At 41.0% G+C, this 20,122-nt stretch overlaps 2 protein-coding genes across 4 annotated transcripts; both read left to right on the top strand.

Annotated features, from left to right (window-relative positions):
- The first annotated feature begins 6,962 nt into the window (after nucleotides 1-6,962).
- Nucleotides 6,963-10,544, top strand: miip (migration and invasion inhibitory protein). Of its 2 annotated transcripts, none has more exons than XM_060070210.1 (9): nucleotides 6,963-7,379; nucleotides 7,564-7,607; nucleotides 7,738-7,846; nucleotides 7,933-8,044; nucleotides 8,158-8,237; nucleotides 8,821-8,947; nucleotides 9,416-9,512; nucleotides 9,670-9,786; nucleotides 10,101-10,544. In XM_060070210.1, the coding sequence occupies exons 1-9, from the start codon at nucleotides 7,118-7,120 to the stop codon at nucleotides 10,236-10,238; spliced, it is 1,086 nt and encodes a 361-aa protein (XP_059926193.1). In that variant the 5' UTR covers nucleotides 6,963-7,117; the 3' UTR covers nucleotides 10,239-10,544. The 2 variants fall into 2 exon arrangements, with proteins under 2 accessions (XP_059926193.1, XP_059926191.1); XM_060070208.1 differs by having other exon boundaries at nucleotides 6,966-7,379; nucleotides 8,158-8,261.
- An 814-nt stretch (nucleotides 10,545-11,358) lies between these two features.
- Nucleotides 11,359-20,073, top strand: tnfrsf1b (tumor necrosis factor receptor superfamily, member 1B). Of its 2 annotated transcripts, XR_009528768.1 has the most exons (10): nucleotides 11,359-11,563; nucleotides 13,136-13,250; nucleotides 13,896-14,021; nucleotides 14,299-14,457; nucleotides 14,584-14,677; nucleotides 15,598-15,860; nucleotides 16,049-16,153; nucleotides 18,153-18,211; nucleotides 18,302-18,593; nucleotides 18,710-20,073. XR_009528768.1 is itself a non-coding variant. In XM_060070207.1 (9 exons), the coding sequence occupies exons 1-9, from the start codon at nucleotides 11,510-11,512 to the stop codon at nucleotides 18,473-18,475; spliced, it is 1,149 nt and encodes a 382-aa protein (XP_059926190.1). In that variant the 5' UTR covers nucleotides 11,359-11,509; the 3' UTR covers nucleotides 18,476-20,073. The 2 variants fall into 2 exon arrangements, 1 of the variants encoding a protein (XP_059926190.1); XM_060070207.1 differs by having other exon boundaries at nucleotides 18,302-20,073.
- Nucleotides 20,074-20,122: the final 49 nt, after the last annotated feature.

Raw genomic sequence — 20,122 nt, 5'->3', positions numbered from 1 at the left:
GAGGGAGGCAACCTCGGAGAGGGAGGGAGGGCGAGAGAGGAGGGAGGGAGGGAGGGAGGGAGAGTGGAGGGGAGCGGAGGGCAGAGGGGGGAAAAGAGAGAGTAGAAAGGGAGGGAAGAGAGAGAGAAAGAGAGAGCGAGAGGAGAGAGAGAGAGAGAGAGAGAGAGAGAGAGAGAGAGAGGAGAGAGAGCGAGAGGAGAGAGAGAGAGAGAGAGAGAGAGAGAGAGAGAGAGAGAGAGAGAGAGAGAGAGAGAGAGAGAGAAGGCGAGATATAGAGAGGGAGACATATTAGAGCGAATGAGTTGCAAGATGCTTATTGGGTGATTGATTGCAAGAGTGATTAGGATAATATCCCAGGGTTTTGGCATTGTGGGCAGAGAGTAGTGCTGTACAAGCAGGGTGGGGGGGTGGGGTGGCTGTGTTGGCAGGGTGAAGGAGTTGCATGTTGCTGTAACCATCTGGTCCTCTGTAGTACTGGTAGTGGAGGCCTCCAGCTGCTTTGGAAGTTACTATACACACAAGCTGGCATGAATGAGGAAGTATGGAGGAAACAAAAGAGCATAAATCATGCACTTAAAGGATTTCCACAAAAGGGGTTCTAGAGTATCCTACTGTATTAGCACGATGTCCGGACACCCTCTTTTCTCACTGAGGTATCTTATTGATGTGATGTCATTGTAGCAGACAACTTTCAAACAATTTCGTAACTTTTAAAGTATGAGTGGAAACTTTCATTTCAGACTACATTTTCTGTGTTGGTGCCAGCTGAGTGATGTTTATCTTGTTTGTGTTGTTCACAATTTGGCCACCAGGTGCAGCATCAGGCCTCTTAGCAGCTCTCTGCTGTAATTAAGTATTGATGCACAACAGGTGTGGTCCGTGATGGCACACAGCATTTGACAGTGATGGATGTGTTTTGTGACCGACGTGATTTATGTGTTTGATCATGCGTTTTGGGACATTGCACATTAAATGTGAATTAGCTTTTGGGGGTTTTATTACTTGATTGATCTCCCTGCGTTGTATTTTTATGTCCTTCATTAAACACATTATATTATTCAAAGGAAGTTACAAGCCGAGGCGTTCACTTAATTAACTTGTCAAAACGCACACAGCTTCCCAATCAGCAGAGTCGCTTTACTGGAACAGGTTCAGAGTGTGTCTCTCAATTAGGAAACACTACGATCAATAGCCTTCCTCGGAGCAGCAGGGCTTTGGTTTTGGTTTTCATACTAGCATCAGAAAGACATCATTCAGCCCTGTTTTTTTCACACCATGTCTTCCCATGCCTCCCTCCTCCTCTTCATCATCTTTGAGGTCTTCGAAGGAAGACAGTGAGGAAGCAGCAGGTGGATAAAATGAACCCAGGCCTGTGTCATCTACAAATGGCACGCAGCCCAGAGTCATTATCAGCCTGATTGGGCAGACTAATGAACTGCTATTAGAGGGAGAGTGCCAGTAACTTTGGCCCGCTACCATCGTGTGCTGAGCCACGATGACTGTGGCGTCGACGGAGGTTTGGCATCAGAGTTTCAAACCTCCAGAGACACTGTATTTAAATGGTTATGTTCAACAGCAGAGAACAATGTAGGTAATCACAATGTTCCTTGTTAAATGCAGTCGTTTATGAAGTCTAAAATGAAGGTTCAATGCTTCTTTTCTCAAAGTTTACCAAAGATTATTTTATTACTTTTAATAATTGTGTCTTGGAAAATGGAAACAGATTTGAATTAGATGTTTCGCCCAGCTCATGTCATTCTATTAACTTTTTACATAAAATTGTACTCAAGATTCAATATTGGGAAACTATTCTAATATATTGCAATACATATGAGCTCGTAATCTATAGAGCCAAAAGCAAACAGTTAACCATGAAATAATGAAGCAATTTATCTGGCGTGGGCAACTTGTAAATGTGGGGCAAATGCTACAGTGGCTATTCAAACTTTTTTGACATTATTAAAGTTATTTGATTTGTTTTTTTAAATGTGTTCATCGTAAGAAGAAGATGTTGACATTTATAGAAAAAAAAGTTAATAGTCCAGTAAAAATTAGTTTAAAATGAATGGTAGGTAATCATGTTTTCGTTGTCTCTTTAACATGCGCATATCTTTGTGTCATCCTCAAACAGATCGAGTGCAAATGTTTTTACCAGAACACTTTGTCAACTCCGGCTGATTGTCTGCACTGTCAATTATGTTTGTGCTCTGAGTAGGGCTTGTACTGCAGGCACTGCAAAAGCCAAAGCCTTGTTATGCTCTGATATGGAATATTAAACTCAATCACTGGATTAATGCGAGGTACACTAACCAAGTGTATAGGCCTACTTGCGCTTGCACAGACCATTAATAAATACTTCAAAGTCTCAGTGATTATTTGGCTCAGGACAGCAACCTTGAAAGCTTTAGGCTGGTGAATGCTCTGTGTTTGATGCACAAGGTGGCTCAAGCTTGCTAAAATGATCCAGAAAATCTGACACGATCTAATACACAGGTGATCGTTGGTTTGCTATACGATTTATTAGTAAAATAATGATGAAAATAATCTCAAACATATGATATAGAAGTTAAAATAAATGTATCTTTATATTTGTATTTCAATGTGTTGTTTATCTACTATAACAATGTGCCCTTATTGGTGACAAAATGCATTATTTAGAAATATGTAATCTGATTTAGATTCAAATGTATTCATATTTGTTATCGCCTATGGAAACCGGCTGGATTAGGGCGGAAGGCCTACTGTGCTAATCTTAACAACATTGTAGACACAAATTGCAGAACTTCACCACCAACTGATCTTCGTCCAATCCCACACCATATTGTATGGCGCTTTCATATTTCCCATGGAAATATTCATGGAGATGCCTGGAATAACCTCCATGAACCCAAAAAAAACAAATTAACTAAACTAAATATATTAGCCCTTTTGGTTATGCAACCATGTATGTCGCGTAGCAGTAAAGACTGGGTGAAAGAGAGAGGCATTGATTTATCTTTGCCAGAGAGTGCTGAGGATGATGCGTTGTTGCCTGTTTAGCTTCACCACATTACTCGTCCCCACGGACTGACTGTCAGGTTTGAGGCACAGAACACATTTATACACCCTCCGCCATTAACACCGTGGTTAACTGGCGTGTTCCCGCCTCGCCTGATTCACCGCATGTGTTTAAAAAGCCCCACAGAGGCGCATGGGCCATTAGGCACGGCGTCAAAACAAACTGTCCCCTTTTGGTGCTTTAAAGAGCGTTTCAGGCTCCCCAAGGTTGCAAATATATCCTAAAAAGTAACATCGAACTGCTGTGTCATTGTTTACTTTGTGGCACCATAGGATTTGAGCGTGTAAAGATAGTGATGAGTGAAAATACTTTTTAGGATATGTGGATATAAAAACGTAAACTCCACCATAAGTACCAGATTTTTTGGGAGAAACTAATAAGCAGAATTGGCTACAATCAATCCTAATCGATCCAATCACTATTTGAGTTGCTAGTAGACTATGTGTGGCCTGTTATTCCACATTTGACAGTGATTTTATCTTTAAAGTAATGTAATCTAATGCAAAGGTTGACTTTGGCTTCCAGAAATAAACCCTGAGTGTAAATGTGGCAATTGATTTGGTGAGCATGTGGTTTAATGCCCCTAATGAGAAAATCAATGTTTTATGCATTGTTTACATCTTTCCTCAGAGATCTGCGTAAATCAATGTCAAGATATTCAGCTGTATGTCTAGAAGTCATCTTCAGGTACTGCATGTGAATAGTGAAACAATAATCGAGTTTGTTGTTTGTTGAGCCATGGGCCCAACACTGAGTGATCAACAATCGCTAAAGTCTCCCATGTATTCCAATATTCTATAGCTGTTGACACGTGAACTTGAGGACATGAAGCATAGATCCTCTCCACAGCAACAATGTCATAGTGGGTTTGCCCCCCCCCCCCCCCCCCCCCCCTTATCTTAATGGCATCCACTGCTATCGGGAGCAGCAGGGGACAATCGACCTCTTCCATTGCTTTATCAGCAGCGCTCTCCTCACCCCCCCCCCCACCCCCCACCCCCCCCCCCCATACGATTGATCTATCACCCTCTGCTATCTATCATCTTGTTCCATTGCGGCTATGCTTTTGCATCAATGTTATCCGATCTGCACTTATTTGGGGAGGAGAATTTTATTTTTATCTTCTTTTAAATCAAAGTAAAACCTTTTAGTCCTGCTCACAAAGACTTAAAGTCGAACAGACCTTTTTGTGGTTCTTTTGACGCGGGTGTAGGCTTCATGATGCACGTGGATGGGCCTGCAAAACGCGGACCGCGAGGGAGGTATTGTTTTGCTACGGGTTCTTCTCCTTCGCCGATGTCAGCAATGTGGTGCTATGAACTCATACCCCGCTGTGACAACAGTTACTTTGCGAGGAGATGCTGCGCAGAGCACCGGGCCTGAGGTCAGATAAAGAGGCTATGGTTTCGCCTCCTCACAGACACTCACTTTTTTTTTTTTTTTTAAATGGAGATTCCTTTGTTCATCCCCTTGGACCTTGGGCACGTCCTCTTGCTGAGATAATTTTATGGATTACATTGAACGAAAAATTATATCAGTGGGACTTCATGGCGCTCTGGATCTTTATTTGTATAGGATTTTAGATGGGTGTTTTGGGACTCAAACCCTTTTGCTCAATGTGAATATCAAGTGGCACTTTATCGCAAGTGTGATCATGCTTCCTTCGCAGGAAATACAAATATAGGCTTTAATGGCAGAATCACACTTTGATAATATCTCACCCAAGTAGTTTGTACAGATAAATGCTGCCCTCTACAGGTAAAGTCAAGCAGAGATAGACATCTACCTGCACTGGTGCTGGTGCTGGTGCTGCATCTAGTTATTCCCGTCATACCTTAGCACTTCCCGTCATATCCACCCCCATTAATACTGCTATCAAAGTTGTAGCCCTCAGGCGCCACGAGAGTTTATCACCCTGCACCATGCGCATATTCCCATAAATATGGTGACATGGGAAGAATAAACCTTGACTGAAAAAAAAATAAACAACGTTGTGTTTTGAGCGGGCCCATAATGACACGTTTGTAAATCGCAAAAGCAATGCACTTTCTTATGTTTTTGTTATTGTGCTCCTGGTTATCGCTGCCTTAATAAACAATGAGGCATTCCGGCAGCATGCTGTAATTGCCTGGAGCCCCCGGCCAACAGTGGCTGAGTAATTACACAGACAGAGAGGAGTATATGGCTTCATGACTGTCACCATTTAATGATAATGGGGCACAACTGCGGTCAGCTAATCACAGCGAACTGGCTCGTACAGCTCGCCATGCAAATGTGACGTGACTGGAATACAGAGCAGCCGCTCGCCCCCGCGGCTACACCACGCCGCTCGCTCGACAGGAGACCATGCATAATATCATTGTAGAGCGTGACCCATCGCCACCTGCAGGGCTTTGATTAGTGGCGCCGCGGACGGACAGGTTTAATTTTAGATAAACTATATGGCGTCTGCCGGCACAGACCATGCAGCACAGGCCTACTTATGTGTCCATTGTCTCAAAGTCGCATCGGATCTTAGAATCCTGTGGAGAATGGCACAACGGCAACCGACTCATCATAGCAACAAAAGTTGTGCACAGTAGGCTACATTAGCCTACTGTTTGGTTGCTACTGTCCTACTGTATTTTTTGTGATTCAGGTTTCTTAACCTGCAATTCTGCCTTGGATTAGGATTAATGTATTCTTACAGTTGTTACTCAAGTGTAAACTGCACTTTCAAAGAACAATACCAAAAGAAATACTAAAGGATCTGCGTAAGTTTTAATATGCCTAAAATAATAATTTGATCATACCGCTGACCATGAACACCTGATTCATATAAATCCTACTTCAAATCATCCAAGTTAGTTTGAATGTCAACAGAAGTTACCTCACACAGTATCACAATATTAAGGATATGACCAATTATTTCAAATGCTATATATGCACTTTTCACTCACAACCCACTGCCGTTTTTTGTTCATATACTCCTAAACTTTATGGGGTAACTGGCAGTATGACAACAATGTATATTCAGAGTGAGATGCTTAAAAACGCAAACCAGTGGCTCTAACTTTGATTTATAGAAAACAGTGATTGTCCGCCTACCTATTTCTTTATTGAGGGGGAAGGACGTTTATGATCTAACAGATCTTGCTGGTTGTTTTTGCATATTTTCACTTAAACGATGATGTTTGTTGCATTGTCCTGCGTACTACGGTGACGCTTTCGGGCGCCCTGGCGATTGCTCCCGCGGCCCCTCCCTTCTCCGTTTGTTTCGTATATTTTAATTGACTAATTAAGGGCGCCACCAGAGGGCGCCCCCAACGCATTTGCCGGTCGCCTATGCCGAGCGCCGGCCCTGAATGGTCACTCATCATAACCCATAATTGGGGTTATGAGCGACACTGTCCAACGATGAGACCTCTGTGAAAAGCGTTTATTGCTTGTAAATTTTCTAAATGACTTTAATGCAGTCAAGCAAAGAGGTGAAACCTTAAAAGAGGTTGGCCTTTCACCCGCGCTGTCCAAAGTCTCGCGTGAAACGGCGCCCTCTCCTGTTCATTTAATTTCCTGCAAATTCAAAGGACTTTGTCAAAATAATAACGTCACATAGCTATAACAGGTATATCTCGCGTAGATATATATCCATGTATTGACCAACTAATTAAATTATTTGTTTGTTTTTTTGCTTTGCCCTTAGTATAAGACTATTATATAAATTCCCACGTGTATAGAAAGTAGCTACTCAAATCAACAGTGAGTTCAGAACAATCGGTGGAATACATTGTTCATGATTTGCGTACGATTTCAAATTGGCCGTGGTTAATAACTCATTAACAACGTTTAACAACCAAACGCCCAACTTCACAATCAGCCGGAATCTGCCACTTTAAAACCCATGACGGCGGTGTTGCACTCTGGGTACAACTCGTCTTCTGGCCAATCACGCCAATGTTGTTCTTGCGTTGTTAGGGAACTGAGGAAGTGTCTTCTTTTTCAAATGACATATACCACTATCGATCTCGTTACTTTGCTCCTTCGAAACACGTCCGCATTCGATTGTGTTTGATTAAAGGCATGATGTCCTCACCAGATGGACCGAAGGCGTTTCGAGAACACAATCAGTTGAACGAGCTGAGGCAGCAGAGCGAATGTTTGCAGCAAGTCTGTAGCACCCATCACACTGGCGGTAGAGACCATGGACACGGAGAACACCCAGATGCTGTTGGCTTTATTAAAGGGACTCGTAGACATATAAGAACGAATCCCACTAAACATGCCGTAAGTTTCGCGGCGGACCTGACTTCAAGTCAAACCATGACATCACAAAGCAGAGAAGGTGAGGTCATGAATGGAGACAGCGCCCTCTCCTCCAGATTATTCATCCATTTACAGAGAAGCATGCAAATAGCAGGATTGGGTCATTGTTCAAATTCTGTGAACACCATGAATTCAATACAATGTAAATTTTACACCCTTGTGTCTAAATGGAGAATAAAATGACATTTCTGCTATTTTGTCAGTCAATAATCCACCACCACCATGTCACGATAGAGACATGGAACGGGTGAGTACAAACTTTTGTTTTGTTGTACCTTTGTACCACTAGATGGTACTATAGACATCAGACATAGACACTTGAGACATGTCCACACCTAAATGTAAAAATAAACGATGCCATGTTTTTGTTTTTATAGAGGCCGGCTGAGGTTAGCGTCACATTACATTCTCCTGAACAGGATGAGTTGACTCACTCAGAAAGTCACCACTACATGCCACCTTTACTTGGATATGATTGGATAGCAGGTAGGCCTTCTCTTCATACATCTCTTCTGTGGTATCTCTGGCTTCTCTGTGCACATATGCATACAAACGCAAGATTATCTTCCTAGGAGTCCTGGATGCGGAAAGTTGTTCGATGGAGCGCTCTGAGCAGTTCTTCAATAACCTGCGTACATTTCGATCCATGAATAAGGATGAATGTGTCTCTAGGCGGCCTGTGAGGTTAGTTGCGTGAATTGTGACTGCACTAGTCCCGGATTATGCCGCTTGAGGTCAATATTGTCTTCACAGATGGATACGTTTGTATATTGGCTCTTTTATCGTCTGCTTAATAGATTGTTGGAGGACGGCCCATCTGCCCAGCTGCTTTTGACGGACAGGGACAACACGGAGAGCACCACGGACACCCATCAATGTATGTTGGGTGCTGGAACTCAATGTATTCCCTATTTCCTGGCTCCTTTTACCTTTCTTCCTTACCTCAGTAGATCTTTCCTTCCTAACTTTCTTCAGTGGGGTTATGGTTATCCGTTCATTCACAAACTGCCTAGCCCCCCCCTACCTTGCCGACCTCCTCCATGACCACGGCCCCTCCCGATTCCTCAGGTCCATCTCTGCCAACCTGCTACAAGTTCCACGGACTGAGCGACGGACTTGGGGTGATCGGGCCTTCTCAGTTGCTGCCCCCACCCTTTGGAATTCACTCCCCTCCCACATCAAAGTCTCTCCAACCCTCTCTTCTTTCAAATCTGCCCTCAAAACATACCTTTTCACACTAGCCTTCCCCACCTAACTCCCACCTTATTCTTCATGTTCAACCTCTGTTTTTCTTTTATTCCTAGTCTGTCTTACATAGTTTTGTTAGGGCAATATGTAAAGCGTCTTAGAGTACCATATTAAGCGCTATATACATTTCATTTATTATTATTATTATTCATTCATTCCTACATTCACCACAAGCCAGAGTTTAAGTGTGCTTGCCCCCCTCCTCTCTCCAGGTACGTTCTGTTACAGGATCAACAGCCGACTATTCCCTGTCCCCCTGGACCCTCATGAATGTTGTCCAGTGTGCAGAAGACCCAAATCCACTGTTCCCCACACGGCCACCCAGCCTGCATTAGTCAGGTAACTATGATGTCAATATGCTTGGTGGGAGTTTACCCTGAACTTTAGCACCTGATTTACATTGTGTGTTAAAGTTACCGTGGCCTCATTATGCTCATTAATTAAAAGAATGGGAGTTACCCATACCCATTAACTTACAATCACGTACTTAAAATCCATAGACAAAAGTGTGTCCCATTTGCAACCATTTCTGTTTTATAACAAGGGTCATTATTTTCTGGGCAATAACTATTACCTGATTATTGCCTAATCTCTCAAAAATCAGATTTTAATGTTGCTTTCACTCCAGCATTCCGATTGTTTGTCGGTGTCACATGTTCTGAACTTTTCCTGACTATAAAATTGTAATGCAGTTAACATTATTGGCACCAATAACAATCCTATCCAGTTATAATTGAATAGTTACGTTTGTCCAATTGATCTTATAACATTGTTGCCTGATAAGATGTATATTTGTTTTTTAATCAGGGTCAGCATCCCACACTCCACAATCGGGCCAGCATATAAGTATAAAGCCCATCGCCGTTGCAGTTTTGATCCATCTGATAGTTTGGGCTTACCATCAGTGAGTGATGTTTTTATTATTATCATTATTTCTTTATTTTCCTAGTAGGAGTTTGTAGTTAACTTAATCATTCCTTGATCAAGAGTATTATCACTTTGACCAATTGGACATGTTCTCCATTTATTCTAATGGCATACGTTGTTTTGCTCTGCCCTAGCACTGTCTGTCGGGCTGGGCCAATACAGGCCAGAACAAAGTACCAGAGGCCGATAATCTGGATCTACGAGGCAGTCTCAACGTGAACAAAACCCCTGACCTCACGCAGACTGAGATGGTAAGAACGTCGACGAATGATCCTTGGTCAGAGTTGGGAGAGTGATAGACTTATCTATTTATTGATAAAACCTAGCAATACTTTTAAAGACCATAGTTGTTGTAATTGTAATTATAACGTTTGCTAATGGTGTACACTTAGGCCTACTACTTGTAGGGTAGCGTAAAAGTAGAAGCTGTTTATTGGCTTTAAATGGATCAAGTAAGGATTGAATCTACTGGCTGATCTAATTTAACAACATGCTTATCCAAGAGGCCAAAACCTATTTTATTTCATTTGGTATCACAGTTGATATAGTGTATGTCTTTCGTCAGGACTTTCCACTGTCGGGGGTGTCTGGCTGTCGGCGTGGTGACCAGACAACCGCTGTATCACGACTGGCTCGATACAGCTTCCAGCACCTCTCCCCCAAAAGGAAATACATGCGTGATACATCCTTCCATGTGTACTGATTAACCTCTTTCCTTTGATTGTTTTATTTCAGATGATGTATCACTTCAATTCTGTTTTACAAACAAACTAGCACCATGGTATATGTCTTATGAAACATTTAGAATCTATCCACAATTTAGTGTAGATCGTAATTTTTTAACTATTAATTAAAAGGTTAAATACCAATACTAGCTGCCATATGTGATTGAGTATTTTTTTTATGGCCCTCTGCCTCTTTCCTATCTGTTCTGTATCTGAGAATAACACAAGTGGTGTCTGAATATTTGAAAATGCATAATTAAAGTAATAACCATAGTTCATGATAACTTTTGAATCATTTGGGTGAGAAATGTGAGATCCCATAAGTCAAATAGAAGGTCACTTCTGTTTTTAAACTTCCCTTTAAACGTTTGTGGTAACAACGCAGGGAAACTCACGAGTTTCATAGATTATTTTCACCAAGTAGCTGTATCCCTGCATCGGACTCAACGGAAGCAAACCAAGACCCTGAAGTGTGTGCCAACACACTTCCTCTCTATAAATCACAGAGTTAAGAGGTTAACTTCATGCTGCCTTTTTTAATGTCCATTTCGTAAATAATATAAGCCCTTTTATAGTGGCACAGTAGGCCTATATATTCTATGTACAATGAACAGAAATATTCACTTATCTTTTATTCTAGATTTAATACTTCAACGTCCTTGAGTTGCTTTGCTTGTCTGAAGGATTCCGATAGGAAATGGCCTTCATAGCGAAAGTGAAGTGAAACGGATGACAAATTGACAAAAAAGAGAGAAAACATTTGTCATCCACGGACTTCTGTTTATACCAGAGTACATGGGTTTGCCAAAACATATGTTGTGGGACGATTCTGACAAATAAAGAATCATCGGATACATTCTCAAATGACGTATCGGTATTATACTATTATTTAAAAGCAATGCCTATACTTGAGATCGATAAACGTATCCAGATCAACACATACCGATTGTAATTCAATAAAGATGTTAAGTTAATGCCTGTTCTGTTGCACAGATAATCCTCTTATTTAAAATGCTACGTTTTAATTGGCCTATGGTTTAAAGGTCATGTTCTGGCAAAACACTTTCGGTTTCTGTTTGGCCTGTTAGGATTTTTGAGAGGGAAACATTCCTGAGTGCCATTAGGCTGCCTCTTGTACTGGCTGGCTTTTGATCAGTAGCCTAAACCACGCTTCACCGAACCAGTCGGTGAGCCGACTTCACTACATGAGCAGATGCAAATCGCTGTGTTGTATTTACCTTGACGAGAGATGAGGGGCGCAGCAACGCTGGTGGCTGTCCTGTTGTCTGCTACCACATATCAGGTAGGATGTGATTACCTGTTTGTGTGCTATTTATCTCATTTGCAACATATCTCTTGACAGCTGGGATGCACGCAACTGTGATGTTCGGTCATATAGTCAGAGGTTTGCAATTACTGACATTGCCAATTCCAAAAAAAACGACTAAAGTTAACGCTCAAACCTTTCCTGAAACCTTCACTTATTTTGTCAAGTAAAGTTTGCCCTAAATGTATAATGTATCCTGCCTACTGCTGTGGGGTTTTATATAGGCTTCACTTGAACTACTCATAATATAATTCACTGAACATAGCCTAACCCAGTGTTTTCAACCTTTGGTGGTCTGTAGGTTTGTGCACTGGATTTGTTTCTTGGTTTTGCCCCATTTACAATAACGGAAAAAAATATTAAGATAATCAAAAACATATATTAAACATTCTGTTCAGTAAAGTTTTTTTTTGTCTGAATAAACACACTAGCATAAGCAGTGTAGCCGCTATAGGCAGTCCAAACTAACCTTGAGAGAGAGTACACTGTGACGCGCTTAGTTAAAATAATTCAGTTCTTCTTGGTTTGCGTTCGATCATTTATTCATTAAAAAACATGTACAAATACAAACTGGTACCAGTTACCGAACTCTCTCTCTCTCTCTCTCTCTCTCTCTCTCTCTCTCTCTCTCTCTCTCTCTCTCTCTCTCTCTCTCTCTCTCTCTCTCTCTCTCTCTCTCTCTCTCTCTCTCTCTCTCTCGCACCTGACATAGCCAATACCTCGGAAAAGGTAGTCTGACGTTTATGTAAGTCAAAGGTTGGGAGCCACTGACCTGGCCAGCTGCCAACATCTTGTCTTATTTAATATATTGGGTCAATCTTTAAGTGTACCGTTTCTTACACAATGCCATGGACATTTCCTAGAGAGAAAATTGTGTACAGAGAGAAGGCTGATCATATACTACTCGTCTCGTAGCCTCCTCTTTTATAGCAATAAAAAAAAGAATGTTTTGGAATGCAGCCAAAAAAAGTGGGAAACAACAATGTACTTCCTCTAGTTCTATTGGGGAAAAGAATGTCGCTTAGAGGTGCGTCTTTATCGTCAAACTATGAACATTTCCTTGAAGCAACAACACTGGGCCGGACTCACACTTCTACATCAATTTCCTGTTAAAGAAGGCATGCAGTTGCAACTGGTATTGCAAGACATTGCTGCTAGTATCAGACTCGATACAGAGCTGATTCTAACCACATTGTACCTCCTGTGTGTGTGTGTGTGTGTGTGTGTGTGTGTGTGTGTGTGTGTGTGTGTGTGCGTGTGCGTGTGCGTGCGCGTGTGTGTGTGTTTGTGTCTGCGTGCATGTGTGCAGAAATACAATGTATAATTCTGCCCTCAAGTTCAAGTTCTTTATTAATTCAAATGCACGACAAACATGCAATATATAGGGTCCATTGCTGGCAATGGAATTCAAGTGTACCAAGCTCTCCTCGGCAGAGCAGGTACCTTAACAGTATATATGTGTACAACATGTATTAGGATTTGTTTCTAGAAATGCAACTCTTAACCAAGTACCATAATACAGTTCTCTGTTTCTTTATGTCGATGCAGGTTGACTCTAAGGTGCCGTATCAGCTCACCTCAAGTAAGCAATGTAACAATGTGAAGGAAGAATACCGTGCTCCAATATCAATGGCTGATTGGTGCTGCAGTCGGTGTCCCCCAGGTAAGAGAATAACACCACGTACACACACACGCACGCATGCACACACGCAAATGCACATGCGTTTATCACCAAAAATCAATAATTAAAATACAAACACGCTCACACACTGAATCACCAATGAGAAGGAGTCCACTCATTCATCATACAATCTGCTGATTGTAGAGATATCAATGCATGTCAGTGCACGTTGTGGAAAGGTAAAAAAAGGGAGGGAGCACACGAAACAGAGTTCACTTGGGTGAGGATCATCAGCCATATGTGACGTCATTGGGATTGCATGATAAAATTCCCAAAGAAACAGCTGAAATGCTTTGTTTTAATTCGTTCATTCCTTTAACTACATAAATAAAACATAATTTGGCACTATATGTGAAAGGAGATATAAGTGAAACATGTGTAAACAAGACTAATCTGAACTAAATCGTCTCTCAATGAGTTGAAAGCCTTTATAATAACTCTTTGACGCAATGTATCTTTAGTTTATGGAGATCTTGGCAATGGAACTACATCTTCTACTACAATGTCCACAAGAAACACCAATCCGTGTACACTTCCTTTTGATTGATGAAACATCCACATGCTGGTGTTAACCTTTGATAACCCAGCCTCACGTGACAGGTGGTTAATGTGGTGATTTTCTTGCAGGAACCATGCTGAAAGTGAGCTGTAATGAAACTGCTGACAGTGTGTGTGAACCTTGTCCGAGCGGTCAGTTTATGGAGAAATGGAACTATAAATCATCCTGCTTTTCATGTCATGAGTGTCGAGAAGGTGGGTGATGAGCAAATATCTTATCATTCCCTAATAGTTCAACACTGGCTCAACATTTATGACTTCATTTTAAGTTTAAAGACTTTAGCGTCAATTTGTGAGAAAATATATCGAACCACCTCTGTCCGACGGACTTTATAGAGTTCTGAATCGTCAGAAAAAAAACTATTTTTTCTTAGATGAATGAGAGCGAAATTTACCTGAATGTTTGAATGTTATTCATTTCCAACCCCATCTACCGCTGTATGTAATATTTCAAAAATACATGTCCATTCAGATGCCGGTTTGCAATATTCACAAAAATGCACTACCAGCAAGGGCTCCAAGTGCGTGTGCCAGCCTGGATGGTACTGTGACACAGGATTTGTAGAGCCATATTGTGCAGGTTGTGAGAAATACACTTTGTGCGAACTTGGTTGGGGAGTCTCTGAGCAAGGTACAGTGGCCTGCTATTTTTGATTCTATAAAGTACATAAAAAAATTACATCCAGACTTTCTTGGTGGCAAGGTTAAGACATGTAATCTTCACGGCTAACTGTGAAACTTCTTTCATGGATTTCAGGGACTGCAGATTCAGATGCAAATTGCTCACCTTGTCCTGAAGGAAAATATTCTGACGTGGTCTCTCACACTGAATCCTGCAAGCCTCATACAAGGTGAACAATACCACCCGTCTGCATAAGTCATGACTGCTTAATTGCATGAATCTCTAACTGCGATCAGGTTTCTTTCTTTCTTTCGTTCTTTCTTTCGTTCGTTCTTTCTTTCGTTCTTTCTTTCTTTCGTTCTTTCGTACTTTCGTTCTTTCTTTCGTTCTTTCGTACTTTCGTTCTTTCGTACTTTCGTTCTTTCTTTCTTTCTTTCTTTCTTTCTTTCTTTCTTTCTTTCTTTCTTTCTTTCTTTCTTTCTTTCTTTCTTTCTTTCTTTCTTTCTTTCAGTCTCTCACACTCTCTTTCTCACTCTTTCACTCTCTGTGTCTCTGCCTGTTCGATTCTTTGTCTGGCGTCTCCATCTCAAACTCACTCTTGGCGTTTGTCATTATAATATACCGGCCAGGCCGGGCTCGGTTTAATACGACGTGGCAGCCCAGCGAGGCTGGGATTTGAGTCTCCATTACATCAGGTGTAGCCACTTGAAGGTGTTTCTTTAACTGAGACGCGCTTGTCTTGAGCTGATAAGTCAACAACACACACAGTTATTTTTGCCTATTTCGTTCTATGTTATAGCCTGCCATAAAATTGTATCAATTGGTTAAAGAGACATTTAATATTTTCGGCCATTTCAAACAGAGTGAACACACAATGATACCCGCAAACAGGAATACAGTTAGAAGATTCCTAATCTCAATAGCTCATATAGCTCAATAGCTCACTCCAAACAGTAACCAGGGCTAAGGTCACCACAGCCCACATGGCCCACGCTTTGCCCCAACCTCTGCACAATTTGGTGCGTTTGAACTGGTAATGGCAACTCAAATCAGCAGGGCATGGTTTAACACAACAAGGCCAAATGTGCTGATGGAAAGAAAACGCCTACCATCTTCTATCTCTCTCAAACTCTCTCTCTTCCTCTGAAGGTGTCAGAAAGCTGTGGTGAAGCAGGGCACTGCTATCTCAGACACAGAGTGTGACCCGACGACGTCCGTATACTCCAAGACACCACAGAGCCACTCAACAGAGAAACAGTCTAATGTGGTGGATACAACTGCCTCTATTGTGGAGTATACAACCTCCGGTCTATTTAAGAGTTCAATTCCAATGAAAACCGACTCCACGTTGACTCCCATCCAGTCGTCCCTTCCAGCAACTAAAACGCCAGCAAGCACTGGTGTAAAACTAGGTTGGCTTATTGATTTGATGAATATAACAACTATAACTTTGTAATCGTATCCCTTTTTGAAATATTAACATGTGTGTTTCTGTGTGTGTGTGTGTGTGTGTGTGTGTGTGTGTGTGTGTGTGTGTGTGTGTGTGTGTGTGTGTGTGTGTGTGTGTGTGTGTGTGTGACTAATACAACAACTGTATTAGTTACAATTGTCATCCGTAGTGTCATCAGCTGTGTTTTGCTCGTCATCGTCCTGGTTATCCTGGTGATCCTGGTGCTGTGGCAATCTAAAATAATCAACAGGAGAGGTAATGCTGGATGCTGTATGATGTAGTCATCCTTTAGGTTTTAACCATATTCAAAGTTCTAACCTGGGGCGATTCTAGGTTCTGACTTTTGGGGGGGCTCAACCCCAGGAAGCCACAGGGGTATATGAAGTATAAAAAGTCCTGTCCAAGATTTTTTTATTCCACAACCTATATTTTATTAGTTACTATGCTGTTGTATGTCTAAGCCAAAAGCTGGCAGTGTCAGCTAAATAATGCAGTTCTGAATCACTAAAGTGATGAAATGGAAAAAGACTATTTTGATGAAGGAATAATCAATGGATGTGAACTGTAATAACAGATTTGAGGTATATTAAATTTCCTTTATGTATTATTATTTCCCCCTTTTTTTTATTTACACAGTTACTGAAACACATTGGTACAACATGTACGAGATTAATAATATGAGAAACATACCACTATTTCGGGAGCAATAAACTATGTTGTCTCACTGTCAGGGACCCCATACATTTTTATAAAACTTCTGATGCAAAAAAAAGGGTGCTAATTTTCAGTTAAAATAAAACCGCTGGCATTATTTTATCAGCTGTGGGCGTTTTCATTGCCATAACAACGTGAGCTAATCAACAAGTACAACATGTTCTAGACTAGTGACTCTCAATTATTTTCCCATAGGAGACAGATATTTTTTCACGCTCTCCCTGAATTGAAATAGCCTACTATTGAGAACCTGCTAATTTTTATTTATTTAGATTAGAAATGATCGGAGATAACATCTGCAACAACTTAAAATAATTTCCAAGTTCAGTTTATTAACTCAATTTGTAACATTTAAACAAGACTGCTAAGTCTGTGTGAATCTCAAAACAGAGAAACAAGAGCATATGATTCACTGGGGTTTGCATTTAATTCAATATATTTTTAAACAGTAAACATTGGTCACTTGTCAGCTTGTTCCCTTTCAAAAAAATTAATATATGTTCATCTTTCAAGCATGAATAAAGACACCAAGTCCCTCTGTCATGACTCTGTAAGATCAAAATTCTTGTAAAACTTCTGACCCTTGGTATTATGTTTATTTAAAATAAAATAAGTAACTTATTAAAAGAAATAAATAAGACACATTCCCGTCTAGCACTTGCAACATGTTGTACTTGTTGATGAGCTCACGTTGTTATGGCAATGAATACGCCCTCAGCTGATAAAATAATGCCAGCGTTTTTTTTCAACTGAAAATTAGCACCCATGTCAACTTTTGCTGCTCCTTGCACCTGATCATGCTTATCATGCTACGCAGCATTACAATCCCCTGCCGACTAAAACATGAAGCAATTCAAGAGGAGGCATAGATAGAATCGCCTTGTGGTCAACTGTCATTTAATGGTCATCTGACAGATTATGTCAAGGTTTTAAAATGATTATTATTATTATTAGCTGGTCATGTTATAACACAGCTGGAAATTGTGGATTTTCTGGTAAAGACTAGCAAGCCTTTTTGACAGACAAAACAGCATGTTAAGTGTGCTCTTGCTGCCTTTTTGGTTTTGTCAAACAGGAGACGCCCTGCCACCAATCAGAGGTTAGAGATTCCTGCAGGAAGGTTGCGCTCGAGTTCACTAGCCCATTTGTGCCTGTTCATTACAGCATCTATTCTCTCATTGCTTGTGTAAAAAAAAAGGTAGAATATTAGATTTGAGGACGAAATTATAGGGTGGGCTAAGGCAAGTTTTGGGTGGGATTGAGCCCACACAAAAAAAGGTCTAGCTTCACAACTGGTTCTAACTCAATGAAATTCTGACTTTTTGTTCTTGAGTCGATAAGACATTCAATTATTTGTACATAAAGTCGGATTGAAATTTTGTTTAAAAATACAAATAGATAGTTATATAAAGGTTGAAAGATTTTATGAAATGTGTTGACATTCCATGAATACCAACTGAGATTGTGCTGTATACACTATATTTCAACATCAACTAGCTGTCTCTATCTGTCAAGTACCAACTCATTGTTGCTTCCTCAGGAAGTCAAAAACACACTATGTTGACAGATACAAATGGAAATTCCGAGATGGTTGAAAGCGTAAGTATCCTGATTTCACCACTACTTCAATGCACACATGATTATTTTGTATTATGGAGACTGTGACATTCCCTCCTCTTCTGCCGGCAGATGCATCGCAAGAACGCTTTGGGTGCTCAGATCACATCAATGGCTGCTGAATCCCATGAACTGCAGGCTTTGATGGATACTCAGGAACCCTGCACTGGCCACAGTAATGCTCCCGATAAACCTTTTGCAGGAAGGAAAGACCCCCATGTCATCAAGTGTGATTCTTTAGTGTAACAATAGTACTGAATGACGTTTTTGAGTGTCTCACACACAAGCAGAGGGTGCCTTTAGGCCCAGGTCAAAGTTTCTGGTTGCCCCTGGGGCACTAGTTAATACCCGTAAAAAAGAAGAGGTAAAGAAACTGATGCACAATTATTCCTGCACTATATTGCATATTTATGCAACCAATACATATCACGCGCCGTTGCATTAGTGTCTGAATTCCCTCGATGGTTATTCTCTTTATAGCGTCCTGTATACTGCACTCTGTAGGGAATGAGGGCAAAAGAGCAACAATTCAACTGACTCCTGGGCCCGGGGGCCTCTGACTTCGCCCTGCTCCCAATGTCAACGTTGGTATCACTTTGCACGCAGCAAAGGGCTTCTGCTGCTGCCTTCCCCCGTCCCTCTTGTGCATCAAACGCTGAGTCAGTCCAGGAAGATGCTGACCTCCCCATGGGGCCAGAAGTGGAGGTCTCAGGCACCAGGCAGTCTGGCTGTTGGAGAACAGTGGTGTTGGTTTTAACCAAATAAGGGGAAGTGCTTGTATTTTCTTTTTTTACTTATTTATTTTTTTGCTGTGCAATAAGTTCTGTTGTTTTCGGGTGAGAGGAGCAAACGTTTTAGCAATGTATTGAAGGACTCATCAAAAGTTAGGCATTTCTTAGTTTTGTGGCTGAAATAAGTAACCCATGCCTTTCATTCCCGGCAAGGAAGCTACTTTTTGTACCCATGTTAGATGATGGTGACTTTATGTGTATGTTGATATCCAAGACCTCTGTAGGTGCCAGATGAGGTTTGCAACCAATGCCAAAGACATCATTCACCATTGTATTGTACCAGTGTTGTATGGAGATGGTTGGTTTTCCTCAGGGCTTAAGAGGCTGACCCCTTTTTATTTATACTAAATTAATTATTTTTTTTAATTTTCCCACCATAGCTATGCATTTTTTTACTATGTACTATGTACTATGTCCGGCTTTTTTTAAACGGCTTAAGATTGCAGTGTGTAGCCTACAAGGCGAAAGCAATAACTTAAAATGAGGCAATTAATTGTTGTTGTTGCTTAGCCTCACCAGTAAAATGACATCCTTGACTGTGTCATTCTAGACGTTCATGTATTTCCTTGTATTGTGTCTTGGAGTATTTACGTTATGTATTTTGTGTGTGTTTAGGTTTGTGCTTCCATCAGGGGTCTCATTGTACAACCGCTGATTGTAGTAGTAGATTTTTATTTAACATGGATATGACAATATCATTGGACGAAACCAGATGCATTGTTTTCAGTGTATTAGCATAAATTCTAGTTTTCAACACCTGTCAACAGGAGGCTAATATATATTTGTACAGTAAATAAAGGACCAAAGACGCAGATAAGGTGCACGTGTATATGGACCATATACCTATCTATAGTTCATATTCATGAAATGTATTGGCAGGTTCTCTCTTTGGACAATCGCGCCCCCTTCTGGTTCATAAACCGCTGTGAATTTGATATTAGCATTGTTTAGCTAATCTATATGAGAAAGGTTTGCATGAAAACCGATCATGTTATCGGCATATAAATTAATATAATACACTTAATATGTTTTTGTATAAACGGTTGCAGCGCATATCAGATGCCGTACAGTGTTTTCATTTCATTTAAAGAGCTCAAGACCA

This window comes from Gadus macrocephalus, chromosome 13 (assembly GCF_031168955.1).
Source record: "Gadus macrocephalus chromosome 13, ASM3116895v1".
Taxonomy (NCBI): domain Eukaryota; kingdom Metazoa; phylum Chordata; class Actinopteri; order Gadiformes; family Gadidae; genus Gadus; species Gadus macrocephalus.
Note: the sequence above shows the minus strand (reverse complement) of the source record. Positions and strands in the feature narration are given on the sequence as shown.

Bases quoted from the DNA above. Each gene is read 5' to 3' on its own strand.
- tnfrsf1b (XM_060070207.1), top strand. From the start codon at position 11,510: ATGAGGGGCGCAGCAACGCTGGTGGCTGTCCTGTTGTCTGCTACCACA. The intron at 11,564-13,135 runs GTAGGATGTGAT...ATGTCGATGCAG, and splicing joins TGTCTGCTACCACATATCAG to GTTGACTCTAAGGTGCCGTA. The intron at 15,861-16,048 runs GTTGGCTTATTG...CAACTGTATTAG, and splicing joins AAGCACTGGTGTAAAACTAG to TTACAATTGTCATCCGTAGT.
- miip (XM_060070208.1), top strand. From the start codon at position 7,118: ATGATGTCCTCACCAGATGGACCGAAGGCGTTTCGAGAACACAATCAG. The intron at 8,262-8,820 runs GTATTCCCTATT...TCCTCTCTCCAG, and splicing joins GTTGGGTGCTGGAACTCAAT to GTACGTTCTGTTACAGGATC. The intron at 9,787-10,100 runs GTAAGAACGTCG...GTCTTTCGTCAG, and splicing joins ACCTCACGCAGACTGAGATG to GACTTTCCACTGTCGGGGGT.